Source organism: Erithacus rubecula (assembly GCF_903797595.1).
Source record: "Erithacus rubecula genome assembly, chromosome: 6".
Taxonomy (NCBI): domain Eukaryota; kingdom Metazoa; phylum Chordata; class Aves; order Passeriformes; family Muscicapidae; genus Erithacus; species Erithacus rubecula.
Window position 1 is genome coordinate 36,329,214 of NC_136688.1, and position 25,845 is coordinate 36,355,058.

Sequence of the window (25,845 nt, forward strand, 5' to 3'; positions counted from 1 at the left end):
TCCAAGTAAATACACAGCAACCTAGAAATGATGATGTAAAAAGTAAATTATGAAATGCTTATTCAAAGATTTTACACAGTACTTCATTCAGTAAAGCTAACCTTGACATCCTGAAAAGAAACTGGTTCTTGTCCATGAATTTTCATTTGTTCCTGAATAGCCTAGAAAAAAGAGAAATTAGGAATGGCTAGTGCAGTATAATACTGACATTGTATGAAACTTATTAAATGCTTCTGCATCTTAAGCTGTATTCCACTCTAACAAAGCATTCATGGTACAGCTTGCAATTATTTTTCTTAGACATCTCTATGTTCACAGTTCTTAATTAGTATGATATGAATATCACTTTCACACTTATGACACCAGTGTTTGAGCAATTTGCATGTTATCCCTCAACACTCAAAACTTAAGATATTAATACACTCAAACCATAAGGTCACATTTCTGACATAGTATGAAATTAAATATAGGCTAGGGAAAGAGAGAAGGAAAGTGACCAATCAGCAGAAAGACAAATCAATTATTTTAATTTGGTACTGTTTAAACACCTGCATCACCAGAACTACATCTGCAAGTAACAGCTATGAACAAAACTGTTTCACTAGCACAAGCTGCACAGCCTCATCAGCTTAGCTTTACCAGCACAGCCTTGGCTGGTACAGACCTTCCAAACTTAATGCTAGCAGAAAAGCAATCATTCTCAGAATCAAGAGGAACTGTTCTGATTTCAAGGAAAACTGAGAACATTCCATGTCACAAAGGAGACTTATTACAATAAATAAATAAGGAGGATATAAGGCCTTGAGCAGGCCTGAATGCTTTACTGACTCAATGAAGTACATACGTTATTCTTCATGCTTAAAGCATACAGGTAAGTACAATGATATTACTTATTTTCAGTTATAATAAAAAGATCCATATAACAAAATTTGAAATGGTTGTCCCTGTGTCTGAATAGATACTACTGAGGGAATCCTGTACATGAATAAAGCATCAAACTGGTAACTCAGCTGAAACCATGCACAGCAAAAATACTACTTGACTGCATAGCATTTCCCTTCCCAACATATCTCAGGTATCTATGAGAAAAACAAGATGAAACTACAAAACACCTGTCCCTTTTCCAAACCAAAACCACCACCAGACAGAAGGAAAAAACCCAAAACAACAAAAACCCCATCACACACAAACCAGTTTGGAGGAAGATTTTGCAATCTTAAATTAATTTTAACAGCAACTAAAAAAAATAAGCTTAGTTTAAATCTATTTTGGAAGCAACAGGTACAAATGCAGACTATGAAAAATGCAAGAAACTTTTTGTAAGCAAAACATTGAATGAAAAATCCTACAGCTGTATAAGCCTAACAATAAATTTCATTACCTTCATTTCTTTTGGTGAATTTAAGGATTACAGTTGAAATTAAAACCATGGGCAATAATCAATTAGAACCATCATAAAAGATTTTAATAAGTAATTATAACTCAATTTTAGGACAATTTTAAATTAAAAAAAAAAAACCCAAATCAATAGAATATATTTTTTCTACTCAAAATTCTAAACAGTTAATTTCAGCTACAGATAAACTACTGAAAATACCTTTTGAAGTCTTTCCAGTTTTTGTCTTAAAAAAAAAAAATTAAATCTTCTTAGAAGTCGTTACTAGCCTGCCTGTGGCTATTGGTAATTTAAAGTGATTTCCTGCAGATCTGCATGCAGAAGCACATAGGCTATAACACTATAAACACAGAAAATAGCCTACTGGTATAAAGAGACTTACCCTAAAGAAATAATTAAGGGAAAAGACATTCAGGTGTCCTTTGTTCTCTATATCAAGCAGTTTGAAAATATATTGCAGAGCTGCAGGCTCCTTTCTGTTTTCTAATGCAAGCACAAAGTCCAGGTAGGTCTTATAGTCCTAGAAGTAGATACAATCATGTTTATTATAGTCTTCTTTATAAATTGATTTTGCAAGCAGGAACTCTATAATTGGCAGCTATTTCATTGTAGGGGATCAGTTTATTTTCTGAAAAAGACAACATGAAATAGAAAATGGCTGCTACCACTAATGTGCACAGAAAAGTTACTTTTTAATGACTGTTGCTAATGGGAAAACCTGCCATTTTAGAGGCAAAATAGTATTCCAAGCATAAATCCAAAAACATGCCATATATATGCTTTTAAAAAATGCTTAATATATCTTTAAACTGCTGAACATACCCAACTAGAGAAGAAAAAAGCATGTTTTCATTATCATAAATTTCTTGTCTAGTAGCAGTAAGCCTAATGTTACCAAATAGTGAACTATATGGCAAATTAAGTATATAATCCTTAGACCAGAGTCAGTGGTTTAGCAAATTACATGCTAGAAACATCAGCTAACATTCCAAATAAATATCCTGCTCTCCTTTTTCATTAGTATGGATTCTTGGTTACCCAATCAAGATATATTTGTGACAAGGACAGAAATCCTACAACCCTGTGTGTAATTACACTGTTTACCTGTAACACCAGAGAGTTGTGCTGTCATTCAGTGAGAGCTGACAGCCTGGAAAATTGGGCAAACAGGAGCCTCATCAAGTTCAACAGAGGGAATGCAAAATCCTGCATCTGGAGAGGAATAACCCCATGTACCTGTACAGGTAGGGGTTGACTGGTCAGAAAGCAGCTTTGGAGCAGGCCCTTAGAGCAAAGGCTGCTGACAGCACCCTCAGCTGCATTAGGAATGCTTTGGTGGCGAGTTGAGGAAGGTGATCCTTCTCTACTCAGCAATGCTCACACTACATCCAGGCACTGGGTCCTGCTCTGGTCTCCCCCACACAAGAGAGATGAACCTACTGTTGCAACTCCAGACAAGACCTCAATCGTTATGTGATTCTAACTGCTCAGGTGGCAAAAGGACTGTATAGTGAATTTGCAACTTATCACTTTACACTCCAGTAATCTGAATGCAGACAAGAATTGTGTCTGAACAATAAGTAAAGTTTCAAAAATATAGATACAAGGTGTTACTTTCAATTAGTTACACTTCTCATTTTTCACAGCTATGGAAAGCTTTCAATGAAAAACACAGCTGTCTTCATGCAGAAATTGACAGCTTAGCTAACTTGCACAAATATCAAGCATGCTATTTGTCTTTGGTTCTCTTTAAAGCATTATATTTAAACTAAAAAGCATTGCTGCATCTACACATTTTTTCAACATGCACTTTTTAATTGAATCAACAAGTGGTGTTATCCTAGGCTGTCTTGATTCTCTACCACCTCTGCTTTTTCAAACAAGCAATTTATTTTTAGTCCACACTGCAGTCACCTTGCTCTTAAGAAAATTAACTTTCTAATACGTTGCATGGTCATTTGTGTGAACAATGATAAAAGTTACTTTACCTCAAGCAACTCTTTGCTTTAAAGATACTGATTATTAGACATTTCTCAACTCAATAAGCCAAAGATATTATGCTGTAGACAAAGGGAAAATATGTAATTACCATTTCACCATCATAAGTTAAACATTCCTGAAAGACACGATCCAAAAATATGTTGGTCAGAGTCCCTGTTCCATATCGGGACAGTTCTTCTTTGCTGAGCATGCCATTGTGATCTTTATCAAGGTTTAAGTACTGACCTAGGAAGGAGATTAAAAAAGCAAACCATAATATATCTCTATCAGAAAAAGAACTGTTTCAACAGAAAAAAACCAAACATTGAAATGCTAAATTTTCTAATTTCCATAATAAAATTAATACAGTTAAATGAGAATTTACTAAATCCACAACAATATTCATAAAGCATCAAATAATATTCAATAAGCACAGAGCATGGAGGGAGAGGAAGTGGGATTCCCATAATGAGGTGTTAGCAGTTCTAATCTAAGTTAATAGCTGTGGATACTGAGAGAGAAGCAGAAGGCTAAGAGCATATTATTTTATACAAATATGCTGTAAGCATTAAAAAAGAGCTGAAGATGATGCAAAGGCATGAATAGAGCCAGAAGAGAAGGTTACAAAGGAATCTTGTATCTTGTGCAACAAGGTGACAGATTATAAAACCACAATAAAGAGCAACAGTGGAGAACTGAAATTACAAAGAAAGTCAGGAAGATAAACTGAAAGGACAGACTCAGGATTTGAAAAGAGCAGTTAGCAGGAGGATTTAATATGACAAAAACAGAGTCACATTAATACTGCTATTTTTCCTAAGTCATATGAGAAAGAGAAGAAGTGTTGACATATAAAGGAACCTACCATAAACTCTTAATGCAGAAGGAGCAGAAAACCAGTTTGTTTCCTGACTTTCTTTAGAAAGCTCTTCATCCCTTAACTAAGTGAAACATAAAGTTAGAATTCAGAAAGAGTAAATAAAAATACAACAGTATATGTTAGAGACCTTTACCTCCAGTAAATCATCCAGGAAGCTGCAAGCTAAAATATCCTGTATCTTTATCTTCCCTGTGGCAAGAAAAGGAAAAAACATTTTAACAATTGCTCAGCCAACATATCCATTTGACTATTCTCATTTAGGTGGCTTTACTTAAGAACGAAGTATTTGGAGCAGAAGATGCCTTATTAAGAAACAAAAGCTAAACAAAACCCACATCTACCATCAAGGATAAGGCTCTAATTTCAGAGATAAAACAAAACATCTTTTTAAATGACTGGACAAACTAGCCTGATACTGGCAGGAGCTCTCCTGCAGACTTAAATGTCAGAAAACTAGATTAAAATAAATATGAGTGTTCAACATCAACTCAAAAATGCAAAGAAAGCATGCATAAAACATCTGATGAAATATTAGTCCCCTAAGTGTCATGATATTCTTACATTTTCAAAACTGGAGCTGTGACACAAAGCTAAGGTAGCAGAATGCATTTCTGCTGGTGCAGCTCTGACTGGTGCACAGACACTGTGCTAACAGCTGTGCAAAATAATAGTGCTGTAACTGCCCACCCACCCTCTCCAAACATCTGTAATTACCTCTCTTAGAGGCTGCTGCCTCCACACAACTCTGACCTTTACAAGGGCCACAGCTGGGCCTTGAAAATGCATCCAGTTTGTGATTTAAATCGAGGGATAGGAGGGAGCTACACTTGTAACAAGCATTATCAGAACTAACTGCAGACCTTTCCTAGTGGGTCTACATGGTGCACACCTATTTAACCACAGGAAAAGCACATCACTCTAACCATTTCTGAGCATTTCCACAGCTCTTTGGATGTTCTGACAAGCAGTTGTGTTGTTGGTTGCTGTGTTTTATATTCGCCCTAAACACTTACAAAACTGCTAGTGGCTCATTATGATGAAACAATAACTTATTTGTCAATTTCTATGAGATAACTCTATAGGTACCTCAACTGGTAGGTATCTCACAGAAATTCATTAGCTATTAGCATTAGCTATTAGTAGACTATTAGACCCACAATGAAGAGTCATGGTCTTCAGTGGAGATTAATCTTCAATCCTGAACAAAAGCCTACCAGGACAATTACACATTGCTTTGAAAACAAGTAGCTTCAGTGGAAACATTTGAATAGACAACCTGTTTCTATTTGAATAGACATACCTGTTCTAAGAGGATCCAGAAAGAAGAAGAACTTTCTAACTGCTGTGCAGACATAGAAGGAGTAAAAAGACTTTTCTAAGCCATCCAGTTGTGGCAAAGTAGGGATGAGTTCCAAAATATAGTTTTCTAAATCCTGCAGAATTAAGTAAGAAAAGAAAACAAGCATTAAACATTATTATTGTTCCATGTTTGCTCTATTCTTCCCTGGCTTTCAAGTGCATTTTGTTAAAAATACAGTCCTGCAACAATGAAAAAAAGAGCATGAAAGCAGGTAAAAAAGCTTCTGTCTCTGTGCAAGAAATCCCAGATCATATACATAAACACATGGTTCCAGGGCTGAAACAATTTATTAATAAAGTAGAATTTAACAACGTACATGATATTTATATGTAGATATAGATGCATTCAACTGTACCTTTTCCAAATATCAGGAGCCTAACTCTTGATTTGATTATCCCATTGCTGAATATTTTTTAATAAATCTTTTTTCTTTGAGTGGTAACTAGGACATTTTTATTTATTTTATAATATTATCTCCTTTTAGAACAGGTGAATAATTCACTGAAGAATAATTTGTGATTTTCACCACATCCTACTAAATCTGGTAAGGTGCTAATGACATGAAATCTTTGTAGATACAATCCTTTTTTCAGAAAATTACCTGTAAGTTTAAAAGGCTAGCACCACTCTCACCACCCCATCTCTTGAACACATGAATTGCAATTTATCCACACAAATCTGCCCAATCTCAAATCTATGTTATGATACAAGCTTTTACAAGACAAGGCTAGAAAAAAAATCTGATCTTTCTGATGTTCTGTCATTTGATTAAAGAGAGACATTAAGGTAATCAAGAATTTACTTACTGATTCTCTGAGGTAGCCTTGTCCTGCCACATCATACAAACTGAGACCTATTCTCGTCTGATGAAGCCATACTGTGAAACAGAAAACAGAATCACAATGCAAGAAACCTATGGGGCTTTTGAGCTCTTGCCAAAACCTGAAGTTATTCTGGAGGCTGCAAGGCACAGTTGGATTTAAGTGCTTCTTTCCATTTTTCTGAGCTTTAAGCAAAGCCATGTCATGTACTGCTTAGAAATACTGTTTCAGTATCTAAATTTATAAGAGACACTCACAATAAACTGTAAATATACACCTCATATATACTATTTACAATATAAATGTACACCATTGCCACAACTGCCTTATAATAACTAGAATAATAAAAATGGCTGAGCGGATACCACATTTTATACGATGAATCATAGAAATGCTAGGATTAGAAGCAACTTTAAAGATCACCTAGTTCCAACCACCCCCCACCACAGCAGGGATGCCATCCACTAGAATAGACTGCTCAAGGCCCCATTCAACTTGCCCTTGAACACTTCCAGGGCATCCCAAGATATTCAGAGCAGAGGGGGAGAATCATCTCCCTCAACCTGCTGGCCACACTTCTTTTGCTGCAGCCCAGGCTTTCCAGGCTGCAAGCACACACAGTTGGTTATATGGAATCACATGGATTTGTTCTCTCTCACTTAGAAACGTGCAGCAGTGCAATTTCACTGCATTACACAGCTGCACAATGTCATATACAGACAGACTGCTACAACCCCTTGTATAGCACCAGACACTGCAGCTACAGCCAAAGGTCAGGCCCTCACCTCTGAGTTACAAGACAAGAATTAAAATCACACAATGAGACTGCATGTCAATTGGACAAACTAAAGGACAATGTGCTTGAGGCCATTGTTAAAGCACTGTAACTGTGATGGAGTATAAATTAGATTAATAAAAACTATTATGCACATACTCAACATTAAATTTAACTCCCATTTTCTGAAGAAGCAGTTCAAAAGTTGCTCCTATGCAATATGAGCTGTCCTTCATAGCATTCACTCTTCAAGGCAAGTGTTTCTCATCATGGTTGGCTAAGTGTCACTCAGATGGCAGATGTTACACAGTGAGGCTGTTTCATTGTTTAAAGGTAAAAGCATCAAACACAAAGTAATTTGGTGGTGGCGGCTTTCTATTTTTTTTTTTTTTTTTTTTTTTGCTTAATAGAAAGGCATCATCCTAAATAAACAAGACTCAAAACTTTTGGAAAAAAAGCTCTGGAAGAACCTCTGCTGTGTCCATCTGGGTGAGTCTTTTTGAAATGCATACAATTCTAACAGACTTTGCCACAAGTCTCTTATCCTGCAGCTTTTGGGTTTGTTGTTGGAAATGGGTCTATTACTCATTTCTTGCATACTGTGCACACCTGCATACCATGCTTTCTGCTCAACACTTTTCTCATCCTTTGCACCACAAAATTTTAAGTCAAGCAGGCTGACCTGCTCAGAGAAAGGTGCTGTTCACCTCTCCCAAAGGCTTTAGCAGATCTAAGAAGACAGTAGCCAGGACAAAAGATAATGAGACAATCTTCCTTTCTGATAGCCAGCCTAGTGTTTTTAAACAACATCTAATACATATTCTTAAAAAAAGGTATTTTCCAGTGGCTATTTATAATAAAAAATAGCAGAAAACATGGTGACGAACACAGCAACATACTGACATATTTGACAAACAGTTAAAAAAACACAGACAACACCATTCTGTAGAAGGACAAACAGCAAACAAGGCTATCTGCCCAATCACAGTGGTTAAGAACACACTTGCCATGAACTGTACTGTTTTGCACTGAATGAAGGAAATCAGAATGACAATGTATGTAACAAGCAGATCGAGCGTTTCTGTGGCCAGGGAGAGGGGGATTTCAGAGGTATGATGGACTCCTACCATCTAGTAACAAGAAAAAAATCCCAAGACTCAAGAAAAACAGCATTTGCAGTTATCAATCTCAGCAGATCTCACTGCTGTTGAAGGGAACATCAAGTAAATAAAAAAGCTGAAAAAAACCTTAAAATGAAATAGCTTCTAACACAGAAGCAGCATCCACTAACCTTTTCGCATGACATAATTGAAAAACTGCATGATAGATATTCTCCCATAAGGATCATTATGGAGTAATTTAGCAAAGATCTTCGCTGTAAAGAACTGCCTGTAAAACAAACACAAAGCATTTTCTATCCATCTGATTACACTGCACTGACAGATCCAGTTACAGCGTTTGAAATTTACAGATCCTGTAAAATAATGTTTTAACACAGAATGTGTTAATATGCTACATTACACTCATCAGGTGGAATCCTACCAAGTAACAACAGTAAACTTAATAAAAAGCAGCTGCCTTTTCTATTCATGAGAGTCTTCAGTGATGTAGAACTTTTGAGAGTTTTTATTCTATTTTTCTTTAGTACAATATGTTTGGCAGCTTTCAATCTTCTACAGCAACATGCACATAAAAGAAACTGCCAGTACTGACAAATACTTTGCTTTGGCCAAAGCTTAATCACAAAGCTATGTGCACAACATCCATCTCCAACAGGAGCATAAAGAAGGACCATTCACTGCATGCTGTGCACATCTGGTAGAAAATTATGCATCAGAAGATATTAGGGAAAGTTGGGCAATATCACTGGAGACATGATTTACAGTTCATTTACGTAATGTGCTGTTTACTGACCACTACATCTAAAAATGCTCATGCTGATGAAAATTTCTTCAAAAGGATGCACTACATTCTTTTAGACACCACTTATTACAAGTCACCTCAGAGATGCAGAGTCACCTTTGCAAGGATTAAGAGTAACCCGTTCATCAATAACTACATGGATATGATTTTTTTCTCACCATTAAACTGTTCCCATCTGTTTTAGCCACTGAAAGTTACAGTAGCACTTAGGTTTAGTTAAAATGAGCACACACAAGAAAAGAAAGCCTTACTTGCATTTTGATCCAGCTTTTTCACCAACTTTCAAGAAGTTCTCATAATTAATCATAGCTTCTTCCCCAATCATTGGTGATGTCTGATGTTTGTCCAGTAGGAACCACAGATTCTTAAAAGGTATTTATATCTGGTTAAGAAGGTATTTCTTTGGACACGACAATGTGCTTAAGATATAGCTTTTAAGAAACTCAGCAAAAATGTGGGCTTGATGCAAGGTTCTCTCAATTAATCAGTTCACATGGTCAGTTCAGCCAGAAAAGTGAGTTTGCTACTTCCATTTCCTTAAATGCTGCTAAACACATGCACACTCTCCCTTCCTCACTAGCATTTCTAGAGTCACACCCCTTTTGTCTTTGCAGTGCAATAAAATCAACCATCTTAAGAGTCTCTCTCAGTAATACATAAACAGAACTTTTTTCATCATCTGGGCCCATGAGGGAAATCATTGCAGCATGCTGGAAAAACAGAAGCCATCAATTTAGTCCTCACATTCATCATCATAATGAGGAAGCTTCATACTGGCAGTATGAACCCAAGGCTAGGCAGCACTTCAGCTTTACCAAGTACTGTGTGCCAAATACAAAGCATCCTACCAGAAGGTTCTGTGGGCAGACAGAAGATCATCAAACTCTGACAGGAAATAACCTAAATCCATTCAGAAGCCATTACAAGACATACAAAAATTATGTTCCTACCTGCAGCTCTTCATTATCCAACAGTTCTCTACTTTTTCTTTGCAGAAAGACAGCTCTAGATTCTTCCCTTAATTTTTGAAGTAAGACTTCATCTTCAGCTGGCAGCTGGAAACATTGTGGCATTTTAATTTTCTGCACAGTACCATTGAAAAACTACACATCCAGCAAGTACTCTTAGCTAGTCTTAAGTCACATGCTCTAATTGAAGTTGTTTACTTGACAGAAAACAGCCAGTCTACCAAACTTGCTTCTGCTACAGGGGTTATCCCTTGCACACTGTCTCAAACCACTCCAATAATGCTTACTTAAAGCAGGACATCTTTAACAGGACAGACAGAAGAACCTCATAGCTGATAACTCATTGAGTAAGCACTTTCCCACAGTTGGTAGACATGAGGGCTCACAAAAAAGGCATTACTGTTCTGTTTTACTCAGGAGAAGCATCACATTTTATTTTGTGGTAGGCCTGACTGTCCAAAGTGTGAATGTCTACTAGACTTGTTTTGGCCAACAAATAAGATGAAAGAACACCTAGTATTAAAGTTCTGCCAATGTTTATGTGTCAAACTGTGCAGCACCACTGGAACTTGAAGAGTTGCACATGTATCCATAAAATGAAACATAGGCACTTGAAAATTTAATTGGCAGAAAGCTGAGACCCTAAGAAATACATGACCATGAGAGGTTTGACAGCAGCTGAGTGGTCAAGTTGATGAGTGCCAGCAATGTCAAGATGTCTACATGTGCTCCCATCCCAATGTGATTAATCTGACAACTAGGTTGCTGGGCAAAGCATTTCTGATGGATGATGTATGCAACAGATCTATCTTTAGTCTGCAAGACCAATGACCCAAAATTTCATGAGGCAGCATCCCATCATGTCTAAACAGGAACCAGAAGATACACATGTGTAACACTGGTATGTCAAAATTTAGTTAAAACGTTAAGTGCCTCTAAAGGAGAACTTCTTATCTTTACCAAGCAGCCTGATTAGCAAAACATTTCACTGACTCTGATAAGATTCTTAGTAATTATTTTAAACTGCTGAAATTAATAATTATACAAAACAAAAAATTAGACTAAGCAATTCACATCAATCAGGTTTCAATCAACTTTAGCTTCTGAAGCTACAGGGTCCCTCTGAGTGAGTGCAACATAGAATGGTCTCTTGCTAGAAGTTTATCTGGATACTTCACTTACCCTGTAGTAAAATCGTGGTATGTTTGCATAGGATGTATTGTCACTTTTTTTCCCTCCTTTCCACTCCATGTAATATTTTGTGAACAATTCCATTTCTTCATCCTTTAGCTCTTGTTCACTCTTTTTGGCTGATTGACACAGAAAAGAATGTTCACGGTGTACTCTAAACAAAGTTCTAATGTATCGAGGGGCTTGAAAAATACAGTTAATAGTGAGGCTTATCCGGTTGCGCTGTTTAGTAACATAGATATGAGGTGGAAAGGAGCAGAGCACAGACCAATCACATAAATCACATAAGTGTATGTCCCATAAGCATTTTGGGTAAGTACACGCATCTCTTTCAGCGCACACCCGATTCGCTGCAGGGTATGCAGTGGCAGCAGCTCCATCAGGATGCCGGGCAGAGCAGCACGCTCCTGTTCCAGCATTAGCGCTGTTTGTGCTGCGAGCCGCAGCTACAAATCTCCGGGCCGGGCCGGGCCCCTCGGGGCCGGCGCTGCGCGCTGCGCTCACCCGCGAGCGCCGGGCCGGGCGGGGCAGCGCTGCCCTCACGGCTGCTCATCGCTCCCCGACCCCCGAACCCCGGCAGCTCGTTTCTCCGCGGGGCGGGCTCCGGGACCCGCCCGGCCCCTGCCACGGCAGCAGCGGAGAGGCCTTCGCCCGCCCGGCCGGCCGTGCCCCCGCCCCGCCGGTGACTGCGGGCGGCCCGGGGCGCTCCCCCCGCCCGCTCCCGATCCCGGGGCACTCACGCGCGCGGCGCGCAGCCAGGCGGGCCCGCAGCCTCCGCTCCCAGTCCATCGGCACCTGCCCGCCGCCTCCTCGCGCATGCGTAGTTCCCCGCGCGACGCGCCCCTGCCCTTCGGAGCTTCTTGCCCGCACCCGACATGGCGGAACAGCCCCGTCCTTCCTAACGGGGCGCGCGGATCACGTGTGGCCCCGCCCGGCGAGACGCGATTGGCTCCACGCGCGGGCGCGGGCCCGCCACGCGCTTCCGGGCCAATGTGTAGCCGGCCTGCTGTGGCGCCGGGCACGCGCTTCCCGCGCACGGCCGCCGCGCGCCTCCTCAGGTGGGCCCCTCACGGAGGGGTGAGGGAGAGAGGGGCGAGCGGGAGCGACTTTATCGAAAGCTGGGGGTTCTGCGGTACGGCCGGACCGGGCCCGTGGGGCACCGAGTGAGGGACGTGGGGTCTCCCCGTGAGGCGGGCCAGCCTCCCGGTATTTACCTGTATAATTTAACTGTGCCTGGGTTTTCAGTGTAATTACCTCCCGCGGTGTTGCTCTGCCTTTTTGGCAGCGGCGTTAGCAAGAATTTGGGATTGGGAAAACAAGTTTAACGGGAAGTTTGTCAGCAGGTGGAAAATGTGAGGGAAGCAGTGTAGGAACCCCGTCCTGGGATTATCTGAAGGATCAGGATTGGGGTTTCTCACCTGAAATCGTTGTACTACCTTGAGTTTCGTGTTTGCTGGCATGCAGATGTAAATATCACTGGAAACTACGGAGCAGACCATGATGTCGTGCTGTTGTTTTTATTTGTAGGAAATCTCCTGACTTGGACAAAGGCAAGAAGAAAAACCCTGTGCTTTTTGTGTAGCTGCATCAGCATTGCTTTCTGCATACAACATAGACAGTACACATCATTGCTGTAACCAACAAACAGGAATCAATATGCAAAACATCTTCTCTAGAAAGAAAGATACCCTCACTTTGGATTCTTGTCCTCACAGTCTAAGAGTTTGATTTTTGTGAAAAAAGATTTTATTTTTTGTGTCCATAGGAAGCAAAAAGGACTCAACAATCATTTGGAAACAGAAGCTTATACAGCTTGACAGCCCGTGGGCTTTTATTAATTAACATCCCCATGCAAACTGTATTTTTCATTTTATAACTTCATCAGATACAGTGAGTTAATAGTGAGATAATTTTGTCTTGTGATGGCGCTCTTTTCTCAAACTAGCCAGCAGGGTTTTCAGGCTTTGCTATGGAAATGTCACGTGTTCTGGCCTGTTTTAAGATGCCGACAACTGTTTGCTGCCTCTTTCAGCATCCCTACTAGAGAAAAAATTAACTATTTCAGTTTTATGACATCTTCCAGCACTGCAGTACCGGTGGACCCCAAAGAAACTGATGTCTTGCCTAACAAGAAAAGGTCTGAAGTTGATTGCAGAGAAAGAAAAGAATGGGATGAGGAGACTAAAGAAATACCTGAAGGGAAATTCCACATTTCTTCCTCTGTTGGATCTGCAAAGTCGTGGGCAATGAGTCGTGTTCAGTCAAGACATAGGTTTAGTAATGTACAACCTCCAGAAAAACCTTTGCAGGCTGAGGAATGGAACAAACTAAGGGAAGATTTCCAATTACCTGGAATATTTGAAGAGGTGATGTTGAACAGTATGATCAGGTGCAACAGCCCCATTGATGTGGCCAAGTCCTTGCTGACCCACCTGGCAAAGCGTAATGGTGACATTGCTTACAATGTGTTGGTCAAATACCTGACACTGTGTGTCCAGCAGGGAAAGGTTTCAGAAATCCGTGATGTGTATGACATAATGAAGAGCAGGTTTAAGATTTTAGAAAGTGGGGCTTACAACCTTCTAATCAAGGGCTTGAGCAATTCAGATCAATGGACAATGGCCTTGACTCTTCTGGAAGAAGTAAAAAAAGTTATGATTCCCTCACGGACGTGCTATGAATCTTGTATCAAAGCAGCCAGCTGTCACCAAGAAATGAAACTTGCCTTTGAACTGTACAATGAAATGTTGGCTAAAGGTGTGGTCCCAACCTTGGATGTCCTGCAGTCGTTTTTTCACTTCAGCAGGGGTATGAAAGGTGCTGAGTTACAGAAAGAGCTCTTTGGTATCCTCTTGTATTTGAGAGAGAACCAAATATACCCTCACAAAACATTTATGCGGAGTATAAAGCTATGGTTTGAAAGGTAAATAAAGTTTAAATAGCAAGATGCAGTTCATGAGGAGGAGGGATTCAGATTATCCCACAGATCAACTCTGACACCCCTCAACATTTCATTTTGATTTTTGCATCTCCACAGGAGACATGTTATCATGAAATGCATTTTATTTTTGTTGTCATGAGTAGTGATTGTCAGAAATGGTACAGTGCCCATGCACAATGGGGTTCACCTGAATGCATTCCATATTTGTGATGAGGTTGGATGAGAGCCCATCTGTGATTTTTTAACTGTTTACTTTGATTTATGTGAGCTACAGAGCCATTTTACAGGTTTGTCTTCTTGGATGGAAAATGTGGCAGTGGGAATGCACTACCATTATTGGAATGGCTTATGTACGTGTAGGGCAGTAACTTAAAAGTTGTCAGTGCACACTGATTGTTTGTGTGTTTCTTAAAGTTTGGGGACAGCATAAACTGCTGAGGTTGATGGTGTTAGTTCTTTCCATGTTGTTAAATGCTGGTTCTTTACATAATATTTACAGGTATTACTAAATTAATATGGATTTTTATATAATTCCTTTGCAGGGTAGATGATTGATTGTTTTTTTAATCTCTAAATGTTGACCAAAATATAGTTATTCTGACATGTTGTTCAGTTATTAAATAAGAACCTAATGTTTTTATTTATCTTTCCCTCTGTACATATTAGTATACCAGAAGGGAACTGGAAAGGACGCCTGACCAAAATTAAAGACAGGTAAATGTAACATTTTATTTATGAGTGAGGTGTTGTCTTGATTAGTCTATATTGAACTCTTCCTTTAAAATATTAAAAAATTGCTTTCCTTATATACAAAAGTATTCTGGTTGTTGTGATACATGATTTCACAAACTGGGGTTTCCAGCTCATTCTTGTACATTAAACAAGACCCAAGATGCACATTTGGAAGAGTTATGCTTAACAGAGCCAAGACAGAAAAACACAGTAAAAAAATAAGAGGTGCCACTTTACTGTGTGGCTTATTTGTTTCCTGTTCAGGATTTAAAGGTGGTTTTTTTTTTTTGTTTTTGTTTTTTTGTTTTTTTTTTTTTTTTGTTGGCTTTATAATACTGTTGTTTAACACAATCTATAGCAGAGCAGCTTTGGTGTGTAGAGTGTTATCTTCTTGAAAACTCACTCTCTTTGCACACTGCAGTTAATTGTACAGATGAAAGGTTCCTATCTCATTTCCAGTGAAGACTAAACAGTTCTTAGGTTTTCACAGTTTTTATTTGGGTGTGTGTTTCTATTGCAGTGCAGTTTTCTTAATGTCTGTAAACTGCTGTTTTAAATGTTATCCTGTTTGAAACCTTTTTTTATGCTTTTTGTCGCAATTTGGCATTTATAAATGTATTAATTATGAAAATATCTCCAATGGATTATGGGGATTTTAGGTGGTTTATAAAAATACTCTGTGTTTCACACTGTGAAATAAAAGCATATGTAGAGCCCACAGTTTTTGGAGCCCTTGAAAGAACAGCATAGCTCACTCTTTAAAGAATTGTTTGCTATAAAATAGATTATTATTATGTAAGAATGTGTGTTATAATAATTAATCATATTTTGAACAACCTTTTCTGGCCTTTAAGAGTTTTAAAATTCTAAAGTCAGTTGTCTGGAATGAGAGCAAAATCTGTTTCCTATCTTACTGTTTGTAAGCAGTTAAAGACACTGAGAGCTAAACTAACTTCAGTCACCTCACATTTTATCGTGAAACAATCTGTGAACAAAATGGTGGCAAGTGGTTCCATAGTAGTTATTTTGTTAGAACTGTAAGAAGACTTCATTTTGAACTAAATGAGTTTGAAGTGGCCTACTTGGATAAGTATTTGAATAAAATTAAAATGGTTAAAAAAATTAAAAAGAATATACGAGCTAGTAATTTTAGTAGGTTTTGGATTCATCACAGAAAGAGTAAAACTGGTGATTGTACTGTGTTGGGGTTCTTTTAAAGAATTGTGCTCATATGCAGACACTTTATAAGTTAGTAATATTTAAGGAATTTCTTATTTAAAAGCCTTTTCCCTTTTATTTTTTTGTTTCACTATTACTGCAGTGGACAATGCCCAGTTTGCAACCATCAGCTGGAGGACAGTAACCTCACTGAAGAGGAGTACAGTAATCTCAGCGAGAGAATAATAAGGGACGTGATACATGGAACTGACACTTTCAGAAAGACAAGTCCAAAGGTAGGTCTCATACACTGACAAGTTCACTGGCTAGAAGGGTAATATACAAGTAATGTTCAGGCACTTTGAGAACACCTGAATTTTTTTTCTTTGCTTTAACCATTGCTAGGTCATTAGATAGGCCATGAAGTGTCCTGCGTATCTTTTTCAATTGTGTTTGTATGTGCATCTAAATCTCAACATCTTTTGTATTTTATTTGTTCTTATATTTTCACCCAACTTTTAATGGATGCTGAAATAATTAAAATATGAGGGGTTTTTACATTAAAAAATTAAAATCTTTTAATTCTCCAAATGTTACATTTTAAATATGGAATAAAATCTAGTGAATAGAACAAAGTAAGACATATTGAGCTTGCAAAAAAGTAGAAGAGCTGGTTATAGTTTTTTTTCTGTCATCTTTTACAACCCACCAACCTATCAACTACTCCTCAGTTTTAAAGATATGCTTTCATGTTTATAATTACAGTATACATTAGAGTATCTGGCTTTTCAAAGGTCATGGTAAACATATGAGAGGGTGCAATTTCAGACACTACAGTATATTGCAGTTCTGTGACTTCAGTAAAGCCTTTGACACTGCCTCCCACAGCATTCTTCTGGGGAAACTGGTAGCCTCTGACTTAGACAGGTGTGCTGTCCCCTGGGTAACAAACTGGCTGGATGTTTGGGCCCAGAGAGGGGTGGTGAAAGGAGCTACATCCAGCTGGCAGCTGGTCACCAGTGGGGTTCCTGGGGCTCGGTGTTGGGCCAGTCCTGTTTAACACCTTTGCTCATGGTCTGTGTTAAGGGGGTCGAATGCACCCTCAGCAAGTTCACGACAAAACCCAGCTGGGTTGGAGTATTGATGAGCTGGAAGGCAAAAAGGGTCTGCAGATGGATCTGGATGGACTGGATCAGTGGGTAAAGGCCAACTCTATGAGGTTCAGCAAAGCAAAATGTCAGGTCCTGGGCTTTTGTCACAATAACCCTAGGCAGTGCTACATGCAGGGGACAAAGTGGCTGGAAAGCTGCCCAGTGGAAAAGGACCTGGGGGTGCTGCCTGACAGCAGCTGGACATGATCCACTGTGTGCCCAGGTGGCCAAGAAGGCCAGTGGCATCCTAGCCTGTGTCAGAAGTAGTGTGGCCAGCAGGAGCAGGGCAGTGATTGTCCCCCTGTACTCAGCGCTGGCGAGGCCACCTCTGTAATCCTGCATCCAGTTCTGGGTCCAGAGAAGGACAATGGAGCTGGTCAAGGGTCTGGAGAGTAAGTCATAGGAGGGACAACTGAGGGAGCTGGCGTTGTTCAGCCTGGAGAAAAGGAGACTGGGGGCAAACCTTACTGGTCTCTACAAGTACCTGAAAGAAGGCTGCAGCCACGTGGGGGTTGGTCTCTCCTCTCAGGCAACTGGCAAAAGAGCAAGAGGACATAACATCAGGCTGTGCCAGCGAAGGTTGAAGTTGGACACAATGAAGAATTTCTTAACTGAAAGGGTGGTAAAACATGTAATGGACTGCTGTCCCATAGAGTCACTGTCCCTGGAGGTGTTCAAGAAACAACTGGATGGGGCACTGAGTGCTATGACCTAGTTGACAAGGTGTGATCAGTCACAGGTTTGACTTGATGATTTTGGAGGTTTTTTTCCAACCTTAATGATTCTATGATTCTATTTCTGACACATTTTATGTGGAGAGAGCAGATTTGGTGGTAGCAATAGGGAACAAAGCTGAGCCCCACTAGATGGAGCCCACACCACATCTCGGGCCAGGTTTGCTTTATCTTTGAGTGTTGATTGAGGATTTGCTGCAGCTGGCATGTCAGTTCTTCAACAACTTTGAAAATATGGAAGAGGACACCAAGTTTATTCTTCAGGCTTTCTGCAGGCACAGACATTAAATATGTTCATCAGTTACAGAAACTTGAAACAGCCTTAGGGTGTTTATAGTAAGTGCAGCCTATTGTGCAGACATCTAATTTCCACACAGATTTTTATTTTCAGTTCACAACTTGTGTTCTGATCTAGATGTGAATTGTACAGGAGAATAAAATTCTCCTTAAAAATGCAGCAATAATTGTAAGTATTTAATAGGCATTGGTGTTGTATAATATAAAATAAACAAAAGGCTGTGTTTTTATTGAACGCTATATGGCTTGAGAATTTCAAATATGTCAAGTAGACAGGGTAGATTGGCAGTACCAGTTGAAGGTGGAGAGATTTGGGAAGGGAGTTCTGGGTAACAGGACCTTCACACACAATCTGAAGAGTAGTAGAAATTATGATCCCCCTGTGTGACAGCCTGTGTGATTGATTAAATTAATACAGTCTAATAAAACAAAGAGTCAATACACTGTATTAAATTCTGATGTCAGTAGATTCTGTTAGTCTGTGTGATAGCTGAAATTCCATCATTTTTCACTCCAGGGCCACCTAATTGTTAGTTTCAAGTTGATCTCATTTCAGTTCTGTATCAGCAGGCAGTCCCTGAATGGAGATCAACTTGGTGTGCTTACTGTTGTTTGTACAGCTTAAAGTCTGCTTCCTCAGTGAATTTTGAGCATGGATGTGGGGGTAGTGGCAAAACAGTGTCATGATGTATCAGATGTTTCCAGAAATAAATTTGGGACTTTTTAGTTGCCTTTGTGCTATGAAAGGAGAATGTGGTGATGGAAATATCCTGCCCATTTTAGGTATGTTAGACTGTGTGACTTCTTCTGCAGCCAGGGGCTTCCAGAGGGGAACTAGGTGACGAGGCTGAAATAAGGATGTAAGCATACATCTGAGAAGGTGGGGGGGGGATTTCATTTTCCAGTCAGTCACTTTTTGTTCAGTGGCTGTTAATTCAAGTAGGAAACTTTAGCTTTATAGTCCTTCTTTTCTCCTAACTAGTTTTCTTTAGTGCATCTGTATTTCCCACAATTAAATGATTAAGCGGGGAAACAGTTTGAGTTGTTTCAAGCTCTAAATATTTTTTTTCCAACAATGCATCAAATTGAATATATAAATGCATTTGGAATCTAATTTTTTTCTTCACTGAGGAATAGTCTTTTGTCTTAGATTTGCAACAGTATCTTTATTTTATTTCCATCACTTCAGAATAAATGTGAACAGAGTAGAAAATGAGGAGCAAAGACTTGGTTTGTTGAGGATCCTCCAAAAATAGTTTGTTGTGTAGTGATTAAAAAAAAATCTCATTTGTGATTAGTTTTAGGGAAGAAAATCAAGCAACGTAGGTTTGTACATCAGAATGGTGGTGAACACTATTTACAAATATTTTGAAAAGGTGGCTTGTATGAAATCTGAAACTGATTTTCTGTGATAAAGAAATATTACACATTAAAAATAGGCATCAATTCGGATCCTTAGGCATAGTTTCTGCAAGGTCTATTAGGATGTCATATGATGGTCTAAAACAGCGAGCTGTAACCTTGCAGGCTACCATAGAAAAGAAACAGTTATAATAAGACTGTCACCTTTTTTACCAAATTTCTACGTGATATTTTATGTCAGATGCTTGTTTACTCTGGCTGCATTTAATTGGGAGCTATGCCATTGAGCCTGAGAGGATATAATTGGTATGCTGAGAGGCAGAATCAACTTCTTCTGTGATGACTTTCATGTCGCAGCTGCTCCTGGGTGTTTACACAATTGCTGTAATTTCATTCCCTTTGTGGCTCCTACATACCTCTGATAAGCCTGAAAGGGCTGTTTTGCAGTGGGAAGGAAGCTCATGGGAGATGTGTTGTGCTGTCGAGAAGGCAGGAAGAGATGGGTTTGTGGTCATGTGAATTCCCACACCAGATCTGGGCTAAGCAGGGATTTTACATATCCTTCTAGAACATAAGGGGAAGACAAAGAGGAAGTGTCCCATTTATCTCAATGTTCTTTTGCAACTGAATGAGGTGGTGTTATTTCCTAGGAACCTTGAACATTAAGTTCCAACTCTTCCCTTTTAGACTGATACCTTTTTTTTCCCTATAAAGCTCTGATTGACCTTCCAACTCCACGATTTGCCCCAAAGGACTAAGTTACCTAAAAGGGGCTTTGGGTGTATGCCAGTCCTGTTCTGAATGTGGCACAGTATGTGCCACAGTTCAGGACAAGTGTGCCATTTACCCCCTCTGCCTCTGTTCCCGTTGGTGTCATCTGAGTCCTTCAAGCACCTTCCTGTTCCTGAAGGCTACAGCCACAGGAGTTCCTGACTTGGGGTTTATTTGTAAACTCAGAGGCGTGTGTAACAGAGGCCAAACAAATGATCCAGAGTACACAGAGATACCATACACAATACTGAGAAAAGCTGTTCTTTTTAGAAGGGTTTGAAGGGGATTTCCAAGCTTTGAAACGCTAGGGGAAATATTCAAACCCTTCAGGCATAGCAACAAATAGATTTAAGAGTGCTCCACCAAGACGCCTTAAAAAAAAGAACTGGCTGGATTTCAGTTGGACAGCTGAACTTTATTTCTCACATTTAATGTTCATTTCTATGTTTTTCTTCTGATACCAAGAAACATTGCTGAAAACAAAGCAACCCCCATAACATTGTATTTTATGAAACTGCTGAAAATGGAATGTTTTCACTTCTCTAAAATATATCCTGTTTGGTAATAGGGATGGTTACATTATAATTAAGTGCAGTATAATATTCTGTTAATCAGAATTTTCTCTTTGCTTGCACTTGAGGATGTTGTCATTTAACAAGAGAGGAAGCACTGCTTTTATTGCTGTGCAAAGCTTAAAGTATTGTGACTTCTGGAAAAAATAGATGTTGGATATTGTAGTTTTGCATTTTTTAATTTGACTAGTGCCTCTCCACCATTTCTGGGGCGAGCAAAAACTTTATTGTTTAGAGGAAGTAACAAATGGCCTTTTCTGCAGCGATTTGAATGAATTTTAGTGTAGTTTTTTTAATTCTTATTTTTGAACTCTGTGCATTGGCAGAAACATAATAGCCTTTCTGGTATTTATAAGTCCTCTGTGAATATGCTCATGTATCTCCTTGTATGTTAGATTACTGTGGGGTTTTGGCATTTAGACAGTAGACATTTTGAATGGTTCAAGGATTTAACCAGTGCCGTGATTTTTATTTCTAGTCGCCAACATATTTGTTATTTAGACTTGAGAAGAATAATGTTCAAAAGGTTTAATTTTTTATGTGATCTTAAATTTGTCATACACTTAGAACTGTTCTAGACATTAAAATTATTTCAAAATACTCATGTGGGTTACTTCATTGTTCTTACCAAAGGACATATAGCTTGTTTAGCTATATTTTCTTTGTTTTGAAATGTTTATTTCTGTTGCCATGTTTAACATAGTATCTCTAAATACTAATAATGACTTCTTTCCCTCATATTTGTTGTGGTTTTGAAGCTTGTAATCTGTATGTACACTGGTATGGGAAGAAAAACATACTTCTGTTCTATGGATCTATAAATGTACTTAAGAAGCTTAAGAAACTGAAGTAGTATTGGCTTACCAAAAAGTACTATTTTCATATTTATTACTGCTGCTTTTTCAGATACTTCTTGCTATGTAAAGCAGACTTTTGAAGTCTGAAGGTATACTTAAAAAGAAAAACTTTATTTAAGGTAGCTAAACTAGGCTTTTTTTGCTTGCTTGGTTTTTCAAACAATAATTCTGTAGTTCTGTTTTTTTACAACCAACCTCTCTTATTTTGCCCTAATATTCGAGGTTGAGAGTTACATTTCATAAAATGTTGTTTCATAATTTAGTCAGCATAGGCAGGGAAAAGATGATCCCAGTAGTCTCACCTGCTACCAGTTTTATTCCATTTCCTGGCTGCATTTTCATGCCAGGACAGTCCTCTGTATTGTCAGCTCGGCAGGGGGACTGGTGCAGACTAAAAACTGTTGTATGGGCTGAGTTCATCCACTTGAGTCTTTCCCTGTGTGTTAACAACATGTGTGCACAGGTAGGTGAGGGAACAAAGCCAGGAAGGAATGGCTGAGGAAAGGGAGAAGGTGGAAACATCCTTTCTGGGGCAGCACCAATACATACCAGTGTAAGATGGTGGTGAAATAGTGCATGAGCCATCCAGCTGGTGTGGAATACAAAAAAAATGCAGCTCTTTGTGCTTTTGCCAAGGTATGAATGGACTTGAGCCACCCACACCCTAGTGATTAAACAATAAATTATTTTAAAACTCTTAAATTCTTTACATCAATATAAATTCCATCATGGGTTTGATTGTAGCTGGCTTTTTCTTTCACTTGATTTAGTTAGTGTGCATCCATTTGTGAAGGAAAGTAGAAGGTGCAGTGAATGATTTTTAAGGGTTGTATAGTTGGCATTCCCCTGTTTTCCCAGTAAGACAATGAATAAAATCAGGTGGGTTTTTTAAAATTCCTTTTTCTGTTGTTCATGGTGTGAAACAGGTTATCACTGGAGCCATTGTGAGCGCTGTGCTGTGCATGTGGGGGGAAGTCCTGCAGTGGGGTAACAGCCCTGCTGTATTGCAGTATCTTTCTGCAGAACCTGAGCCTTAAGGAGGGTCACATCAATAAACACAAAATATTTTTAGTTTGGTTCCTTCAGTTTGAGTCATGTTTTCAAGTCCATAAGGAAAATGGACTTTTCCTTAAAAACTTTGTGAGGTGAACCCAGTCAGAACAAGTTAGAAACCAGTCTAAGGTTTGCTGTATTTGTTTTGGTGCTCTTACCTAGAGGGAAGCAGGGGGAAGGGAGAGAGAGAGATTGTTTTGTTACTTATTGGCTTATTGAATGAATTCATCAGAAGTGCCCCTTGTCTTATTGAGCAGGATGTTTCCATGTAAATGCTCCTGTGGTATATGCCACCTGTGGGGTGTGTGTAGTTCACTTGTTGCAGTCTCCATTTAGAAGGGTAAGCCTTTGTGAATAGCTTGCTTGCTTTTTGGTTTTTTTTGCCTAAACCAACCTGTCTCTTCGGGTTGGTCCTGTGCAGGGCTAAGAGTTGGACTCAATGATCCTTGTGGGTCCCTTCCAACTCAGCATATTCTATGATTCTGTAATCTTGTACTGCATTGATGGCTATCATGACTGGCTTCTCTTGATTAGTTGTACCCTTACTGCAGCTGTGCTCTACTTCGTTTACTGCTTAGCAAGAAAGCCTTTAATTTCTTCCAACAGTTAGCTAATGGGAGAGATATCTTTTGGGAACTGTGGATGAATCATCTGTTTACTACTGTGGCTGAAGTGAGAGCTGCATAAAATCCAGACAAATCCCAATCCTTAAAAGATCAGCATTCTTTGAATTGTCTACTTTCTTTCTTTGTGGTGGGTTGGTCTTGGTTGGAAACCAGGTGCTCTATCACTCCTCTCAACAGGATAAGGACAGTAGGGGTATAAAATGAGATGGAAAAACACTTGTGAATCAGGATAGAGACAGTTTATTAAAGCAAAAGCAAAGGCTGCATACAGAAGTGAAGAAAAATAAAGTATTCTCTACTTCCCTTTGATAGGTGATGTCCAGCCACTCCCTGGGAAGTAGAGCATCAGTATGCATAGCAGTTGCTCCAAAAAACAAAGGTCATAATAATAAACACCCTCTCCTCACCCCCTTCTTTCTCTTGGATGTTATTCTGAGGAGGTGTCATATGGATGGGATATCCCTTTGGTCAGATTGAGTCAGCTGTCTTGGTTATGTCCCCTCCCAAGATTTTGCCCACCACCAGCCTGAGGGGGAATGTTGGAGACACAGCCATAATGCTGTGCCAGCACTGCTCAGCAGTATCCTGAGCACTGGTGTGTTATCCACACCTTTCTAGCTACCAGTGCATCACACAGCACTGTGAGGGCTGCTGTGGGGAACATTAACTCCAGCTCAGCCAGACTCAGTACACTACTACAGTGTATGTCTTTGGGTGTTTGTATTGTGTCTGGATGAGGTAGCCTGCTCCTTATTTCCAGGCTTTGCCCTTTTCCTTCCCTGTGTCCAGAGAGGATGAGAAATATAGCAGCTCAAAAACTCTCAGGGGAGGAGACCTTCTCTGTCATTCTTAATGCATTTTTTTCCTGGAAAAGGAAAGAACACTCACTTGTGTGTTGCTGGGGAAATATGGGTGGTGAGGAGAAAATGAACTGACCCTTGGGATTTTTAGTCTGTCTGAGTCTTTTTATTGGAGTCTTCTGTATTTGGTGACATGAATTAAAGTTGATCATTTGTCTTCTGCACTTTGCTATTAACTCCTCATTTCCCTGTCTGAATACATCTCCTTGTCACCAGCAAACGTTCTCTCTCTGTTTTGCACAGTTTACTTATAGAGATGCAAAACAATTGAGCTAATCTGGGAGGCTGCAGGGCATGCTGTCTGTCAGGCATCTGTTTGAGAATGTTAGGAGACATCAGGAGGAGATAGTGTGAAAATATGCAGTGGACAAAGGAATAACACTGAAATAGCTGCAGCATCTCCCTAGCTCCAGGAGTAAATCCCAGAGAGCCAGGAGATGGCTTTCTGAGGAGAGCCTATCCTGTTGCCTCTCAACAGGACCTTTCTGGCAGCCCTGCACCATGTGCCTTTCTGGGAGAGGAGAGGGATCCAAGCAGAATGGGCAGAGGAGAGTGCAGACCAGCTGAACCCCTCTGCTGCTTCCCTAGCTCATGCTGTAGTATTCCCTGAGCAAAACAGTCTACTCTGCCCATCAGGGAAAACCACCTTTTCAGGAAATGCTCTACAACTTGTTACTTAAAATAAAATGTAAAATAACACTTGAAAAATTCTCTGCAAAGTGCTTGTTTTATATTGGACTGAGCCCATAGAGACAAGATTACTTGTACAGTTTGCTTCTTAAAAATGTCTTGACTGTAACTGTATTACTTCAAATAATATTGCTATTTGTTAGCATTGAGAAAATAACACTGTGTTGGAGTGTTTACCACATGTTTCACCTGCTTCCTCTTTTTGTCTTTTCTATTTTCACTCATCTTTGTCTCAGAGCTTTTCTATCTTACTTTCATTTGGGCTGCATGTGTTTTGCTTCTCTTCTCCCACATTTCAGACACCCATCCAGTATTGCAGTGATGACTTGCCAGATTTTGAACCGTGGGGAGGTCCATGGATGGTGTAAGCCCAAAAGTCAGGAATTCATGATGCTTCATTTTGCACTTGTTTTTGCCTTCTATCCCTGCTGCTGCCTTTCCTAGTGACTTCCTCCTGTGTCTTGGTGTCCCCCTCAGATGGCAATGAGAATTTTTATTCATCTATGGAAAATACATTGAGATTAGGGCAGGGGGTTGGAGAAAATACTTCACAAGTGCCAACAATTTTTGTTTTAGATAATAATAGTAACATTTATTTAAGCCATGGAGAAATGAAAGATCGCATAAACGGTGAGTGATTCCTGGGGTGCTAGGCTGAGCCCTGTGTTGTCTGTATTCTTATCACTGTGAGCCATCTTATCTTGCTTGGTTTGTACTCTTAGTACAAGTAACCCTTTTCCTAGTATA

At 39.5% G+C, this 25,845-nt stretch overlaps 2 protein-coding genes across 4 annotated transcripts in view; one reads left to right on the forward strand and one right to left on the reverse strand.

Moving 5' to 3' along the window:
- PPP2R3C (protein phosphatase 2 regulatory subunit B''gamma) overlaps positions 1-12,190 on the reverse strand; it is a 14,708-nt gene extending 2,518 nt beyond the window's left edge. Inside the window, exons 1-12 of the mRNA XM_079310234.1 lie at positions 12,035-12,190; positions 11,286-11,413; positions 10,086-10,190; positions 9,387-9,499; positions 8,504-8,601; positions 6,423-6,493; positions 5,557-5,689; positions 4,390-4,445; positions 4,242-4,317; positions 3,486-3,622; positions 1,779-1,916; positions 102-161 (exon numbers count right to left, since the gene is read on the reverse strand). Of these exons, the coding sequence (XP_079166360.1) occupies positions 102-161; positions 1,779-1,916; positions 3,486-3,622; positions 4,242-4,317; positions 4,390-4,445; positions 5,557-5,689; positions 6,423-6,493; positions 8,504-8,601; positions 9,387-9,499; positions 10,086-10,190; positions 11,286-11,413; positions 12,035-12,083 (1,164 nt within the window). The 5' untranslated portion in view covers positions 12,084-12,190. The remainder of the gene's footprint in view (positions 1-101; positions 162-1,778; positions 1,917-3,485; positions 3,623-4,241; positions 4,318-4,389; positions 4,446-5,556; positions 5,690-6,422; positions 6,494-8,503; positions 8,602-9,386; positions 9,500-10,085; positions 10,191-11,285; positions 11,414-12,034) is intronic.
- The window catches only part of PRORP (protein only RNase P catalytic subunit), a 36,323-nt gene continuing 22,617 nt past the window's right edge, over positions 12,140-25,845 (forward strand). Inside the window, exons 1-4 of one of the 3 annotated variants that reach the window (XM_079310227.1) lie at positions 12,140-12,352; positions 12,822-14,217; positions 14,902-14,949; positions 16,289-16,421. In XM_079310227.1, the coding sequence (XP_079166353.1) occupies positions 13,217-14,217; positions 14,902-14,949; positions 16,289-16,421 (1,182 nt within the window). In that variant the 5' untranslated portion in view covers positions 12,140-12,352; positions 12,822-13,216. The other 2 variants (XM_079310226.1, XM_079310225.1) reach the window with 2 other exon arrangements.